This window comes from Zosterops lateralis, assembly GCF_965231275.1.
Source record: "Zosterops lateralis genome assembly, chromosome: 6".
NCBI lineage: Eukaryota > Metazoa > Chordata > Aves > Passeriformes > Zosteropidae > Zosterops > Zosterops lateralis.
The window spans coordinates 14,490,506-14,506,034 of record NC_139761.1 but is presented as its reverse complement, the minus strand read 5'-3'; the positions used below and the strand labels follow the sequence as shown (position 1 = coordinate 14,506,034).

The 15,529-nt window shown below is 41.3% G+C and overlaps 1 protein-coding gene across 3 annotated transcripts in view; it reads right to left on the bottom strand.

Moving 5' to 3' along the window:
• The window catches only part of SYNE3 (spectrin repeat containing nuclear envelope family member 3), a 65,558-nt gene that overhangs the window by 28,356 nt on the left and 21,673 nt on the right, over nucleotides 1-15,529 (bottom strand). For all 3 annotated transcript variants that reach the window (XM_083864500.1, XM_083864499.1, XM_083864501.1), the window contains exons 3-11: nucleotides 13,086-13,258; nucleotides 12,352-12,661; nucleotides 7,160-7,321; nucleotides 6,104-6,448; nucleotides 4,799-4,935; nucleotides 2,728-2,875; nucleotides 1,799-1,981; nucleotides 1,411-1,554; nucleotides 357-491 (exon numbers count right to left, since the gene is read on the bottom strand). In XM_083864500.1, the coding sequence (XP_083720626.1) occupies nucleotides 357-491; nucleotides 1,411-1,554; nucleotides 1,799-1,981; nucleotides 2,728-2,875; nucleotides 4,799-4,935; nucleotides 6,104-6,448; nucleotides 7,160-7,321; nucleotides 12,352-12,661; nucleotides 13,086-13,258 (1,737 nt within the window). The remainder of the gene's footprint in view (nucleotides 1-356; nucleotides 492-1,410; nucleotides 1,555-1,798; nucleotides 1,982-2,727; nucleotides 2,876-4,798; nucleotides 4,936-6,103; nucleotides 6,449-7,159; nucleotides 7,322-12,351; nucleotides 12,662-13,085; nucleotides 13,259-15,529) is intronic.

The window sequence follows — 15,529 nt, the reverse complement described above, 5'->3', positions numbered from 1 at the left end:
CATAAAAACCCAAACCCTTTAGTACAAAACCCCTCTCCCATAATCTGTGAAGTGCAAGCACCACCACAATAATATAGGTTCTTTTGGTCAGAAATCTTAGGTGCACTCCGGAAATACTTTATACAGACATAAAATTTGTGTGGATGGCATCCTATCCCCAAGGGAAATCACATTAGAGATAATCAAGAAGCCTGAAAGAGTTATGAAAGTCGCAAGAATTCAGTGCCTTCTTCCCCTGAAATGAAAATATTTGTTGCTCAAAGCATGTAATGTCCTATGCTCAAAGATTTTTAAAAATGTTTTTAAACAGAAGCAACTGACAACTCCTCAGGCAACTAAAAACTTCCTGATGTTACCTCCAGTGATCTCTTCACGGCCTGAGAGTCAGATGAAAGTTGGTTCATTTCATGCCTGTGCGTGGTATTTGACTGAACAAGCTTCTCCAGCTCCTCCATGTGAATTGCAAGTTCTGCCAAGTCATCTTGGATCATCTGCAGAGGAAAAAACAGATTCCATGCTAGACATGGCACAGACTTTCACAAAACATACACCAAAAGGTAGCTCCATTTGACAGCTTGAGGACAAAAAACCCAGTAACAACCACTGTCATTAAGAAAACAAATTATTTCAATACGTAGGATTAAATGTTTCTGAAAAAAATAGTTGGATATCCTTTAGATGTTACTAGGAGATAATGAAGATAAGTTGCTGAGGAGTGCCAAAGAAACCAGGGTAAAACCAGCAAAGAACTGTGGTGATAACACCCCTGTGGTCACCAAGGATGAAGTGCCACAGTACAGCTGAACCATCACAGCTCACCATGGCAGTCATGTCCCCCCTCCCTTCTCCTCCTGCTCTCCTCTCCCAGATATGTAATCCCACTGTGTGCCTTGACTACGGCATGTTGGATCCTTTGCTGAAGCAGTTCAAAACACTAACCAAAAAATTATCATCTTTTTCTCTTCTTTTTTTTTTTCTTATTTTGGATAGCTGAATCAGCCCGTGGAGTAAATCCAGCAGTGTCACAGCCAAACGACAAGGTAAAGAGCAGAAAGAGGAGGATACAAAAGGAAGTAAAACAGTGGAAACTCTTTTGAGGAAGTTAACCTGAACCAATCTATCTTGTGCAGTTTCACTGCCAATGGGAAGTGTCAGGATATATTTTCTTTAGCAATTAAACCAGCTCAAGAAGGTACCACCAACAGCTTCCAACTCCTTCTTTCTTCCCTCAAGCTCAGTTTGCAGTGCTTCATCTGCACTGCTTTAATTTCATTCACTCATGCTATAAATGGGACCAAATGAAATTATCTAACACACAATTGTGGGGAAAGGTACAATGCTAATAAAATATGAATAAACAGGAAACACAGTTAGCTGGGGATAACACGACCAAACAACACTGTAATGTACCTGGAGTCTCTGGAGTTGTGTCTTTTTACCCAAGAGGTCAGGCTGTGGTTCCTTCTCCAGATCTAATTTGGCTTTGATGGCAGATAATTTCTTCTTCAATGGTGCAAAACCAGCATCAAAGTTCTCATGTTGCAATACCAAATTCTAGATGGAGAAATAAGAAAACAGGTCCATTATTCAACATATATCCCTTGGCATTATCTTTTGTCAATATCTGTTTGATATTCAGAACAAACACTGAGCTACATTATGCAACAGACCACAAATTTATTTGAATATTTGATCAACCTAGGAAAAGGGATTAGTACTAAATTTACACATAAAACTGGCTTAGTAAAGACTTGATCTTTGTCATAGGCAAAGACAGTATGTGGGTTTTGTAGCTCACCTGGAGTTTGCTCTTGCTTTGCAGCAGACTTCTGTGTAGAATTTCTCTCTCCTTTGAAGCTTCAGCTACTTCTTGAAGGAAAGATTCTGCTTTTTCCTCACCAAGGACATCATTTAGATAATCTTTCTTTAGCTGTAATGTCATCAACTTCTCTTTGAACTGGGAGCTTTCAGCTAGAGCAGCCTGAAGGAGAAAAGTTCTTCCAGTGAGATCATACCAAAAAAAAATTCATATAACCATATTATTCTCACACAAGTCACACAACCAAAGCAGTACGACAAAGTCAGGTAAAAACAGCATGCTGGCCCAACAAGGGGTAACAGAAGGTACCTGGACAGTGCCCAGTTAAAGGAAAAATCTTCCTGATAATGTTAGAGACACCAAGGCTGCATCCATTTTGTGAACAGAAAGAGAGGCAAGCTGTACTATGGAAAGAGTTGTCTGTGCAGAGGAGAGGCCTAAACAACCAACAGAAAGGACAGCTTGAATGCTCATCCTGAGGATAAATTCCATCCCTGTTCACAGACACATTTACTCTGGAGATCACAGGGATGACAAAGTAACAAACACACTTTGCTGGGCACATGCACAAATTGTGCATTTTAATCCCATGTCTATGTCACCACATAATTCTTTATAAGAGTCCACAGACCTCCCATCCAGGGAGATCTGAGCTAATGCTAGACAATACTATCACCATTGTTAAAGATATCTAGCACTTTATGCAGCCTACTCAGCTGACAACTCCAGTTAACCAAATGGAGAGCAGAAAATAAGACAATGTGCTACAGCTGGAGCTAAGTAAAGACCTCCATCCCTACTGTGGTTTTTCCTGCCACACTGGCAGGACCTTCCAGCTGCTGCTGCTTGGCAGCTGTATACAGGCTTGGTCAAACTTGTATTTCTGAACTTAGCAACAGCTTTGCTACCTCGATGTGAGCCAGTTCTGGCTCTGGAGTCTCCAGAAGCATCTGGACTGATGGCTTCCACTGTTCAAAACTTTGCAGAGGATTTTGGATGAGTCTCCTCAGTCGGGTTTCTGTATCAGTGCTCATTTTAGAAGCCTTGCCTCTAACACTGTAAGGATAAAGTGACAACCAAGAGAAGGATTATGAAGAAATCCAATCCCAAACATTCTATTCTTCAAGGCATGAATTAGCACAATACTCGGGTGTAAGCCATACACAACACAAAAGCCTCAGTCTGTTTTACTGCCTGAGCCTGGTGTTGCATACCAACAGCTGCTCTGTCAGTCACAGACATCTGACAAAACTTTATTTAGATGCCTTAGGACACATTTGTCTTTTGTGCAACTGTGTATCAGGAACTACTTTGCTTTTCTAGTAGCCAGCAGTCTTCCCTTTTATGTGATCTGTCACCAGTGTGATTTAACAAATCATATTATCAGACCAGTCTCACTGACTGATAGGAGGAACAAGTCAAGAGTGTCTAGAATGTAACTACAGTTGCCTGTAAAAAACAAGGTTTTGTTTCTTTAAAAAATTACATTAAAAAGCCTTTGTTAACCTTATGTTAACACAAAAAGTGAAAAATACATTTTTATTTCAGATACAATTCTCTTAAATTTTGCAGAACCACTAATACAATTTTTTTTAAATTTATATTAGTACATAGAGATGATTCTGATACAAGTTTTGTATTTATGTATATGTATTTACATACATATACAGCTCTATTATTGGAAAAAAATTAAATCAGTAAACCTTTGATGACTATCCAGGCTTCTCTGAAAAAGGCTTATCCCAAGCACAGCCGAGTGACAAGGCCCAGCAGTGACACACCCCATGCAGCTGCCTCCTGTTTTTCTCAGCTTGCCTGACCTCCCAGTTTGCAGAATTCTGCCTCATGTGGCAAAATGCAGCCCAAACTTTATGTTCATAGGAGAACAGTATCTTGCCAACCCACAAGACAGGCAGGGAAGAGCAATGCCAAACAGGATCAATACTGCCTTTCTACAAAACCAGAAACAACAACCTTACCTGTGCCACTGGGCCGTGACAGGGCGAAACAAAGGCAAGTTTGCAGAGGCCAAAATCTCCACAAATAGAAAGTTCTGACTTTACATGTCCTCTGCCATTTGCTCTGCGGCCCCTGCCAGGCTCAGTGGGAAGCTGCCAGACTTCCCAAAGAAGCTGTAGAGAGAAGCTGGCAAAGGAATAGCTGCCATTTTCTACTCAGAGGCAAGTCCCCTGCCTTCCTTGCTCCTCTTTCAACATTGCTTACTTGCTAGCTTTTATACTTAAATTCTTTCCCACAATTACCTATAACCCTTCCAGCAGGACAGCATACTGTGCACAGAGGGAAACAAGCTGGGATACAGGAAAAGAACTGACCTTCTTTTTTCCCTTAAAAAAATGATCCTTTCTTCTAGTTTGCAAAATTTGCTGCAGCTTCTTTACTTCCTGATTCCAGGCAGCCTGGAAACGGAAATACTGAAGTCTGGGAGAGGCTAAACTTTCAGAGTTTCCAACCCAAGGCAAGTTGAAAACAGGAACATGCACATAAGCTGCCAGGAGAAGGGGAATAAACTCTGCCAAATAATTGCTAAGGCTGGTGAGTCACTGCAACAGACTCAACAAGGGAGGGCCATAATTCTTCTGAACCGTTTACTACCACAGCTCCTGTCCTGATTTTCTAGTTGCTGGCATGAAAGGCAAGCAAAATACATAAATTATTATCATAAAATGCTAATTAGATCAAACTAACTGCCAACAATCTAATTTTCTTCAAACCATGCACAATATTAATGATGTAAGATCATTGCTTGAGAATGACCAGGAGCTTCCAGCTCCTAGCAAACGGCTAAAATTACAGCTTTACTGAAACACAGAGGCGGATGTAATTTGCAAAAGTTTGTTGGTTTTTTTTTACCCATCACCTACAATTGGATGGCATATCACTTTTTTCTTAGGCTCCTGACAACCCCTGAGAGAAGATTTCCCTCACCTGCCCACCACCATAATCAAGACTTCCCAGTACCTTTGATACTGTTGTATTGCAGAGACAACACTGTCAGCGTGTGGCTGCACATCCTGGGAAAACCGTAGCAGTTCCTTAAGCTGAGCCTTCAGCCTCTCAATCTTTGACTCTTCTGCAGCCAGAGCTGCTCTTGTTGCCTTAATTATAAAAATAGTTAACAGATCACACCTTATGTAGTGTCTGGCATAGGAAATGAAGAAGTATGGCTGTGTCTCAGGGTATGCACAAATCCCCTTTCAGTGGCCTTTTTCCTGGTTATAAGGAATATGGTCTTTGCAAAGACAGAAAACATTCTCAGCAACAGTTTTTTTTTTCCAGCAGGCTCTCTCTCCTCCTCTCACACTGCCCAGCCTCTGCAGGGTTCACTGTTTGAACAGAGTGAATCACAAACAGGACTGGCTTCAGTCACTGATTGCAGTATATAACATGAGCTGCATTTTTGGAGCAGCCTTAACAGCATCTGTTTCCCTGAAAGATCTTTCTCACAGACTCACATATAGAGAATGTTAATTCTAGGGTGACTCAGGGAAACAAAAACAATAAAAACCCATGCAAATGGAGCTGGATTAAACCAGTCTAAATTTTTTGGATCCTTTTTGCATATACTTTTCCCAGTTAGTCCTGCATAGTTCTAGACATGCAAACAGCAATGAAAGGCATTTTGCAAACACACAATAAATGCAAAACCAACCCTCGAGAGGAAACGAGTAGTAAAGATTCTTATCTACTTAATGCGTGACAAATTTTTTGCACTCATTTTTGCAGCAGAATGGTTTTGGTGTAAATACTGGACTGTTACAATCTTAGGACTTCTTGTACTGTGATGTGTCCGCTAGTTAAGGAAGAGAGGTACCCATCTTACAGAAATGAAGGATATGATATAGCAATGGTCTTATCAAATACCTCAGAAATATGTGTGGTCTTACCAAATACCTCAGAAATATGTCTGTGAATGTATTTGTGTCTGTGTATTTGTATATACAGTGAGGTATTAATTTCCTGCTTCTTTTTAAGTGGAGCAAATTGTGTTTGCTTTGTATTGTGCTCTTTTTGCATATGATCCCTTTGAACTCTAGGCACAAACTCCAGCACATCCTCCAACCCTGCTCCTTCTGTGCAGCATAAGATGAAGGTTGGGGCAGTTGATTCCATTGTTGACAGTCACATTTTCCTCAGTGTGTTTCACACACACTCATACTCTTTCCTTATTATCTCTAACCAATGGGACAGGCATCTGCTGGATGTGACTATGCATGTTCAGTCTACGGCTGCACTTGATCCTCCAGACAAAGCGTAACAACTTACATTGCACTTTCTCCACAGAGCTACAAACTCATCTTCAGTCTTTTCCCCTTCCCCAGGGTCCAGATCATTTTCAAGTCTCTGTAGATCTTTTTTCAGCTTCTGGATGTCTGCTTCTAATTGTCTGGCTTGGGACTCATAGGCACTTTCAGACTGTTGGATCTTGAGCCATCTCTCCTCCTCCTCACTACTCCGCAGTTTCAACTGCTCCAAGGCTTTTCTTAGCTCTTCAAGTTCATCCTTCAGTCTTGCAGATCCAAGTGGAGAGGTATTCTGAACCACCTCTGCACACTGATTTTCAAGGTGCTTCCATTTCTTTCCACCACTCCTAATGTCTTTGGCAATTTCCTGCAAAAAGAAATTTAATAAAGATTATCTGCAGGAATGGGAAGCTGAGGAAAAAGCTGAAATCAGTAGGAAAAAAGACCACCTCTTCTTGTGTATGTATTTTAGTTTTCACTTCTTATTTCAAAAATGTCTTTTTTCAAGTGACCAGGGTTAGTCATTTGACTGCCTTCTGAGTAATACTAATTGCCATTGATTCTGAAAATACTGGTTTTCATTAATGCTTATTAAGTGAGATCCCTGACAAAGAGAACTGGAGCTGCAGGCACTAGACATATATTAATAGCTGGATCTCAGAGGCTTTAAGCTAAACATTAAAAGCATTGGCACCAAAATAAAGGATATTGTTCTCAAGACTGGTATTTTCATTACCAGCTTTAAACTCTCAAAAACTATGAACTTCAGGATCTATTGGATCACGTTTACCAAATTTGATTTATTTAAACAAGACTGTCAAAGAATCACATAACTGTTGGAGATCTGGCTTTAAGAAATACAAACCAGACCAGTTTGTGACTCATACTGGAAGAGCCACATGCACAAACAGTTTCAGGACCTCACACAACTCATCTGCCCATGCCCATGCTAAAATCACCATCTATTTTCTATGTGTAATTCTTTTCTCAAAGACACCCATGTATGGTTTGAGCGACACATATGGGCATGAAAAACACAGAATCCTAATTCCTTGTAAGAGCTCTATTGTTCAAGGACCTTCAGTGCCTTTAGCTTGTCCTCTGCTGAAGACTTAGTTGCTTCTCCAATGCAGCAGTTTAATCTCTCTGTGACACCATTCAGCCATGATTGAAATTGGTGGACACTGGCGCTGTACTGCTCATGTTCCTTGGTTATCATTTCAAGCAGTTTCACTCTGTTCTGTAACAAGAGACATCAGAAGTGGTGAGGACTGTGCTTATCTGGCTCTTTTTCCTTTACACTGTAACCCACAATTTATAAACAAGACTCCCTTTTCACGAGCCCCGATAACACTTGGCCTCCACAGGAATTCAAAGTTTACCTCGAGAAACAGAACACAAAAGTACACAAAGACTTGTTCCTGTCTGGATTTTACTGCAGGCTCTCAATGTCTAAGTCTCCAAAAATACAAACTGCAAGGCCCTGCCAGATGTATTTATGGCTTTCCAAACCTTCCTACTCTCTCATTCAAAAAAGAAAAGAGACAGACATTTGTTTCTGGTTTTCACTTTGAGAGACAAGCAGTTATGTTCCTCCTGTGGGTTAAAAATAAAGATGAGCACATCTTCCTTATCTCTCAAAATGAAAATAAAAGAGAATGCACTACAGGCATGAAAATGGTTTTAAATCACTCATTATTTAAGCAGACTGCATGGAAAATGACCATCACCTTCAACTGTGTAGCCTTGTACTTTTTGTACTTACTTAGTAGGTCACAAACTATTCTGTGGTGGTATCACAGACTCTGGAAACAAATTCAAGCCAATGGAAAGCAGGCTTCATTTTTCAAGTTACTCCCTGTGCACCCTATAACCATCAATCCCAGAATTTACAAGGGCCTGCACGTCATGAGTTGCTGCCTGCTGATCCAGTCTGGCACTCCTCACAAGTCAGAGTCACCTTAGCTCATACTAGCCTTGTTTGCCAGCCCAAGTTCAGGCCTTTTTTATTTTGACACAAATCACCTGCTCTGTTGTTTCACTAGGATAATCTTCAACCTAAATATTATCTTCTGCAAAACCAGAGTGATTTTTTCTTGCCCTTCTCCAGTCGGCATGGAGACCAATTGAGGTACACTGTGGTTACATTAGATTAAAAAAAAAACATGCCTTGTGCAATCCATTTAGTGCTTGCAGCACCCTTGAAAGCACCCCTTGCTCTCACAGACAATGGGCCAAATTTCATTTTGTGTAATACAGGACACATCACTGGCCTCTGAGCAGCTGTCCTCCACAGCAAGTAGAATGACAGCTGCAAAGGTGGGTAGAGCTGAAAAGTCCGCTTTGCATTTCCCTTGTCCCTGTGAGGCTCTGGACAGGTCCCCACACCTGCCAACCTGCCTGAGGTGGCAGTGAGCCATCTCCATTCTGTCAGCCTGTTCTCCAGCCAGGCCAACAGGATCCCTCGTGTGCTGGGGGTGGCAGTCCCTGTGGGACTTTGCCCTTCACCTTTGGGACAGGTTATGCCCATGGTGCACTACAAAGCCACCACCCTGCAAGTGCAGCACCTCCAGTCTGTTTTTCACACTGTCACTTCAGTCTCTGCTGACTTTTGCAGAGCGACTCCCTTCAAGTTAGTTGACTTGCTGTGAGACAAAATAATTACAGCTAAGGGACAGTTGTTTCCCATGGAGGACGAAATGCTGCCCAGTTATTAGAGCACAACCTTTAATAGCACCAGCCATACACAGGTTTGGATAAACCCAAAAGGTAGAGTTATGACTGCAGAGTTCTGTGGCCAAGATGTATCCAGTAGAACACCTCACTTGCTAAATCCCTGTGTGTCAATTCTCAGATCTGCAGAGGCTAAACAATTCATCCTCCGACCTCTGGTCAAGGACCTGAAGAAAACAACCTTATAGCAGTGTAAAAGGGCCACACATCAAAGTGAATCAAGTCAGGCCAAGCTTATTGACTCTAGGAAATTAGATTAATTTGTTTTACTGGCAGAAGCTCCAAAAGGCATAAATCGTGATAACACAGCAGAGATGTTATTAAGCTCAAAAATCTTAGGCTGATATACAGAGGTTTCAAAAGGAAGTCAAAACAACCTACCCTTGGCAAGCTAAAACAAAGGCATAAGGAGTTTGGGTGCACTGCTGGTCTGTGAGGTCAAGGAATAGATGCCAGATCTGGACAGACTCTGCTAGTTGTCAGACAAGTCTTGCAAAGAGCTGGCTCAGCCCTCCTCCAACAAAGAGATCAAGCAGGAAAACTTTCCAGTGATGCAAAATAAGGTATCACTTGCTCCTGTTAGGTTAGCTGTTTGGGGAGCAGCACAGTGTGAAATGCAACATCCACATTCACTAGACTAACCTGAGGAGACATGAAGCAAGGACACGGCCCTGCAAAGAGTGAGAGCACAGCAAAAGAATGGGTTTGCCTTGGGCTGCAGAGAAAGGGATGTGTCCGGGCAGAATATGCCCAGCCCTGGGTACTCAAGAAAGGTGGACAGAGGCTTAGGAAGCCCTCTCCCCTAAGCTCCCTTCACAGTCAGTGAAGGCAAATGAGCCTCTTCTGGAAGGCAGTCTGGAATACATAAGGAGGTTCCTACTTAAATCCCTCTGTAGAGTCTCAAGGAGAGTATAGAAAGCTCCTGTAGCCCTTCCTGGTGCTTTTAGTCTTACCCTTGGGGTGCCTGAGCAAATTATTGTAAGTATCTATGTTTCAGAAACCTAGATCTATGTTTCTGAAATCTAGGTTAACAGAAACAACATGGACTGAAAATAATTTGATGTGCTCAGAAGTATTTAACATATTTCCTAAATATCAACATCCTGAATATCATAACTTTTCTTATCATCTTCAATCATTGTTTATGCTAAAACACACAACTATTTATTTCCTGGGCAAAGGAAAACATGTAGGAAATGGCTGCCACATCTAAAAATATTTCTGTCAACATAATTAAAAGATATGCTTTTAAAATTGGAGAATGTTAAAGAGACATCTTATCACGAATTAAAAAAAAAAAAAAAAAAAACAAAACACCTCCCACCATTTGCTCATACCAGAGAAGCAGTATCACATTTAAGATACACTGTTCAAGACCCTGCCTTCTGATAGAGCTGGACAACTGTACAGGGTCTAAAAATGCTTTTCAAACACCAGTGTAATCTACAAACACCAGCGAGCCTCTTCTGCTCAGCCATTCAGCTGGCATCTGTAAGTCACATATAGTCTGGCCTCTCATCATGTGAGGGGCCAGGGCAATCCCCTTACAACTCCTGCGTCTCTTTCATTCACTCCTCCTGCCCATTGGAAGAGGTGGCAGGGTTTCTCTAACAAGTGTTATACTTTCCAACACAATTCCCAAGGTGCCTGTAACCTTGGCATTAGATAATAAATCCCTCATTTACTTCAGCTGCAAAATCCAAGGCTTTCCAACTCCCTTCTTTGTTCCATACCTCCTGAAAGAGGGATTTCTTAGCTGGATTCTCTCACTCCATCCTTCTACGAAATGTGGTATTTATAACCAATGCCAAAGAAAAGCTTTTTCTAGAGTCTCAGTTGGCTGGAAACATAAAGACATATTTTGTCTAACTAGTATGAGCCACTTCCTGATCTCATTTACACCAGCACATATCCAAGCTGGTTAGAGAAATCACACTATGTAAAATCAGTCTCAGAGAGGTCACATTCTGGTTTTGAGTATTCAAATTACTTGTTTGAAAGAACAGCTTTATTAAAATAACTAATGACTGTCTTCGGCTTCAAAACCAAAGACAATTTTGGTGAGGAGGGAGTGAATGATAATTTTAAATGGCAATCTAGACAGACAACACCTCAATTCCCAGGAACCTCTTATTTGTATATGCAGATGCCTTGTAATCAAGCAATCTACCTTTAAAAATAAATAATCAGTGTTGAGGCCCAAGTCTGCGGGTGGTTTCTCTGTGGCAGCTGCAGCTACAGAATTTCCAAACATAGTCTAGATTTTGGAGAGACATTAGCAGTAGTTGTATATTTATGGCTAGAAAATATCTGAAACTTCATGCTCCCAAAAGATGGCAACTTAGGGGCTTTTTGTCACTTTTGGGGCTTGGGATATTCTACTTCAAAAGAGAAAATGTATCTATGGAGCAAGTAGGGCAATGGAACAACCATTCCAATGCTGTTGTTCTTCCAGTGTGATCTTAAGTTAACTTTGTACAAAGGCATCCAGGGAGGGAAAGCATCCATCACTGTCAGGCTCCAGTTCTGGACTGGTGTGTAGGTGTGGGAATTAACAGAAGGCAGCATTATAACAGAGGCAGACAGCAGAAGCAATGTAATGAAAATGGTTTCTATTTGCACCAGGTAATTCCAGCCTACAAAATTCCTGGAAGTCAGTATGAGCAAAAATTAGGCTTTAATTTCTACATTTGGTATAGATGTGTCTATATATATATATATATATTTAAAATATCCCTTCGAGTGTTTCTGTCGATTAGGTTAGTAAAAAATTGAGTTGTTCTGCCCTCCACAGATGTCTGCCCCTTTGCCAGGGTCTAATCCTGTCTTTATTTGAGTTTTAGAAGTGAAAAGTACAAGCATTCCCTGGAATCTTTACTCAGAAATGGGTGAAAGGAAATCACTGGTACTGAAAGATGAAGCAGGATGTCTTACACCAGCCCATCTAACAATTAGTCAAGCTGTAAGATTAAGATTGGGTAAGAATCAGTATCTCTGTGCACGAAAGTCTTTCAGATAGTGGAACTGACCACTGAGCCAAGTGTTGGGCCAGAGCTGACTGCCACCGCTGTGTTTCCCACTTTTGCAGGCAGGGAGGGCAGATCTGGGTTTCAACTAATGCTGCTTCCTCCAGCAAGGCTGTGCCCATGTAAAATTCCCTGGCTCCTGGAATGGGTGCTCTACCTCTGGTTATACATGAACCACTAATATGCTGAAAGATGAGGAACAACTCAAACTTTATACAGAGATGACCTAAAGCAATATTCACTAGGTCACAGGAAGGAGCCTGCAGTTACTTTACAGCAACACACTATAAAGCACCATGTAAGAGCACGCCAATTAACATCACCCCAGGACAACAGCTCATCTTGGGACTTGACAATTGTTTCAAACAGTCCACTGACTGAAAGGACAGGAGTCCTCAGCTCTGCACCCTTTTGTAATCCTACCAGGTAAGCCCCAGCACTCAAGGAGCAAGTAGCAAACACCACCATAGATTGGAGGAATTTGAACACCTCCCACTCTTTATAAGTGTACCTGAGCTTCTTGTCTGATTCCTTCATATTCCACCCTCATTTTCTTCTGAGCATCCTCATCAACGCTGGGGTCACCTATTCTGCTGAACAGTGAAGCAGCTTCCTCCAGCAGCGTTTCCAGCAGGACTGACTGATTTAGGACATCATTCTGCAAAATCTGAGCATGGCTCAGCTGCCACTGCTTCTCCTTTAAGCCAAGCTGCAACTCAATGTCAGGCTCCAAGGTCACCCTCATGTTGTGAATCCATGTGTAAAACTCATCTTGGGCTTTCAGGTACTCACTCCAGTGCAGCCAGACCCACTCAATGCGGCTGTTGGGGAGAGCAAAGAGGAGTTAGAGGAAATGATGATGGGAGCAGTGGAGAACAGCAACATCAAAAGGCCTTCAAAACAGTGCACAAGGTTCTCAGCAATTTTAACATGCTCTGACTTCACAGGATTTGGATTCATGTCCCAGGTCCTCGCTGCTTTGGGGAGGAAATATTCTGTATTTCCCATGCCTGACCAAACTCATCGTTCCAAACCATGAGGTGAGTGGGCCAGGTTGTGAAGGCAGAGCACTGAGGTCTGACTGATCCTCTCTCCCCACACAGTACCCAAAATGCTCATGGGACTGGGATTAGCAGGGAATTGCTATCTACAATCCAGGCAGCAGAGAGAAGCAGGAAGCACTTTATGAAAGCACTAGAGGAAACAGCTGCCTCAACACACCCAAGAGTATATTTGTCTTCTTACCTGTGGCAATGAGTAATGTATATGGCTGTCTCTTCCCATAAGGCTTTAATGTCCTTTAGTTTAGAGAGCACCTCATGCTTCTTGTCCTCACTGATGCTGCGAAGAGCAGCATCTGCCTTTACAAGAATCAAGTCCATTTTCAAGCTGCCTTCTGGTTCCAGGGCACGTATTTTCTATGAGAAAAAAAGAATGGTACTGAAAGCATGGAATGAAAACAAGGATAGTTGACGAAATGTAAACTTTGTTTTTACCCAGGAATCTTGAACTCACAGAATCATTTAGGCTGGAAAAGACCCCCATGATCATCAGTTGTTAACATTACATTACCATGGGATGGAAACGTTTCTGTACAACGGACAATTAACCCTTCCCACCCAACTCCTTCCTGCAGTTTCTCCTAAAATGGAAATAGGAACATTTTTTTCAGACATGTTTATTCTTTAACATCCTAAAAGACTGAATTTAATTTAGAACCACACAGCAGCTGAAAAACATTTAAGTTAGCTACAAAAAACAGACCATCCTGTATGAAATGCCTGTGGCTGTGTTTCCACTGCTGCTATAAGGTTACAGCACTGTGTTGCTACAGGCCAGCTGTTCTCCCCCACCTGCCAAGCACAAAGAGGCAAGCTCCACAGGCTATACTGCATCCTCTCAATTTTAAGCTATACTATCAGAAATCATGAAGCATATTAAAAAGGTTTCCTAGTGCAAATAAAAGTTGGCTTAGAAAAGAAGCCAAGAGAAATTAACTAGTGGAATTTTCTGCCTGCTACCAAATTTTGCTTTGACCCTGAATTGCTAAGTTATGAATTGGTGAAAATGTGTGTCTTACACAAACAGAAATGCCAGGAACTGAAAATGGAATAATGTAATTTTAAGTATCCAGAGATGGAAAAATCAGCACAAGTTCTGTACAATTTAACAGATTAATTATCCCCCAATTTGGATGCCAGCTTTCAACATTTCTCTATCCAAACTTCTGATAGTATCAAATTAGCTTTTCTTGCTGCTCTTCCATAAACTCTTGGCAAATTGCAGGCTTTCCAGTTTGAAGAAAAAGGCTTCTACAATGAAAACACCAAGATTTTCAAAATCAGCGATTACTTTGGTTAAATTAGTCCTATGGGATTTGATCATGTCAATTGCTGCAAAGGTGTGATAAGTTAAAAGCCTTTGGATCTCCAGTCTCTCATTCTGGGAAAAGCAAAGCCTGTTCTTTTGGCATGTAGGCAGCACACCTGCATGTGATGTCTCCAGTTGTTTGGAGAAATTATTTACTAAGAAAGGTGTGATTAATAGAATCCAGAGAAGCAGGGCAAAGGGCAGGGTAAAGCAAGAAAATACAAACTATCATCCAATAGGTGAAGTGTAGGAGTAAAGCTGTATTCTAAAACTGATATTTTTCCAGCAATTAGAAGCAAACAGCTGGAGAGAAAACAGTGGCTGTACAGTCATTTTTCTTTTTCAAATCTGTTTTTAACATGATTTGTCTCACTGGCTGACATTTTCATTAACAAATTAACAGAAAATAAACCACAGGAAGGAAGCATGAAAAAAACCTGGCAAACCAGGTGTAAAAAAGGAACTGAAAACTGATCACTGGATTTCAAAACAGCCAATAGGTGAAGCAGTGAGCACATCATCAGGACATCCGAGCTGGAGACAGAAGCCAGGCCCAGAAAGGAGGCAGGATGAAGAAGCAGGAGGTGGTTAAGGTACACACACAGGAAGAAGGAACTTGTTAATCTTTAGAATGATGAATCTCCAAAGTCGGAGTTCAGAGAAACTCCTAACATGACTTTTTGCATGTTACAGACCTCCTCTAAAGCCAACAGGAGTAAAAAGGCTTCAGCAGTTCAGGCCATGTCACATCAGCACAAATCTCTAGACCTTATAACTTCTTATCTCTGCCATGAATGTTCCCCCATTGCCAAACTATCACTCTTCTACTCGAGCTCCCGTGTTTCTTGTGTGTTTCTTCAGACTGTACACATCAGTTTCCCATACAAAAGAAAAGGGTGAAAATAATTTACAGTCAGAAAAATAAAATTATAGACCAAGATAAAATGCATCAGAGATTTTTATGACTGACATGCAAGTCTAGCCACCATCCATCACTCCATGAACATCCATCACTCCAGAGGCAAGATCCATCCTCCAATAAACCACAGTTAAGGAAAAAAGGCTGAAGACATCACTGTAATCTACCTTATCATCCACGTAAGCCTTCAACATGTTTTGTTAAACTTCAGAAGAGGCAGGCCAAATATAAGTAGACACACAAAAGGAGAGACTTTGGAATAAATAACAATGGGAAAGATCTTGCCATTTAAATTAAAGAATAGATTTCTTGGAATTAAAGGTAATAAAAGTATAAAAACAGTTTCAATGTTCGTCATAGAAATATCACCACTCCCTCTAATCATGAATGGTATAAATGG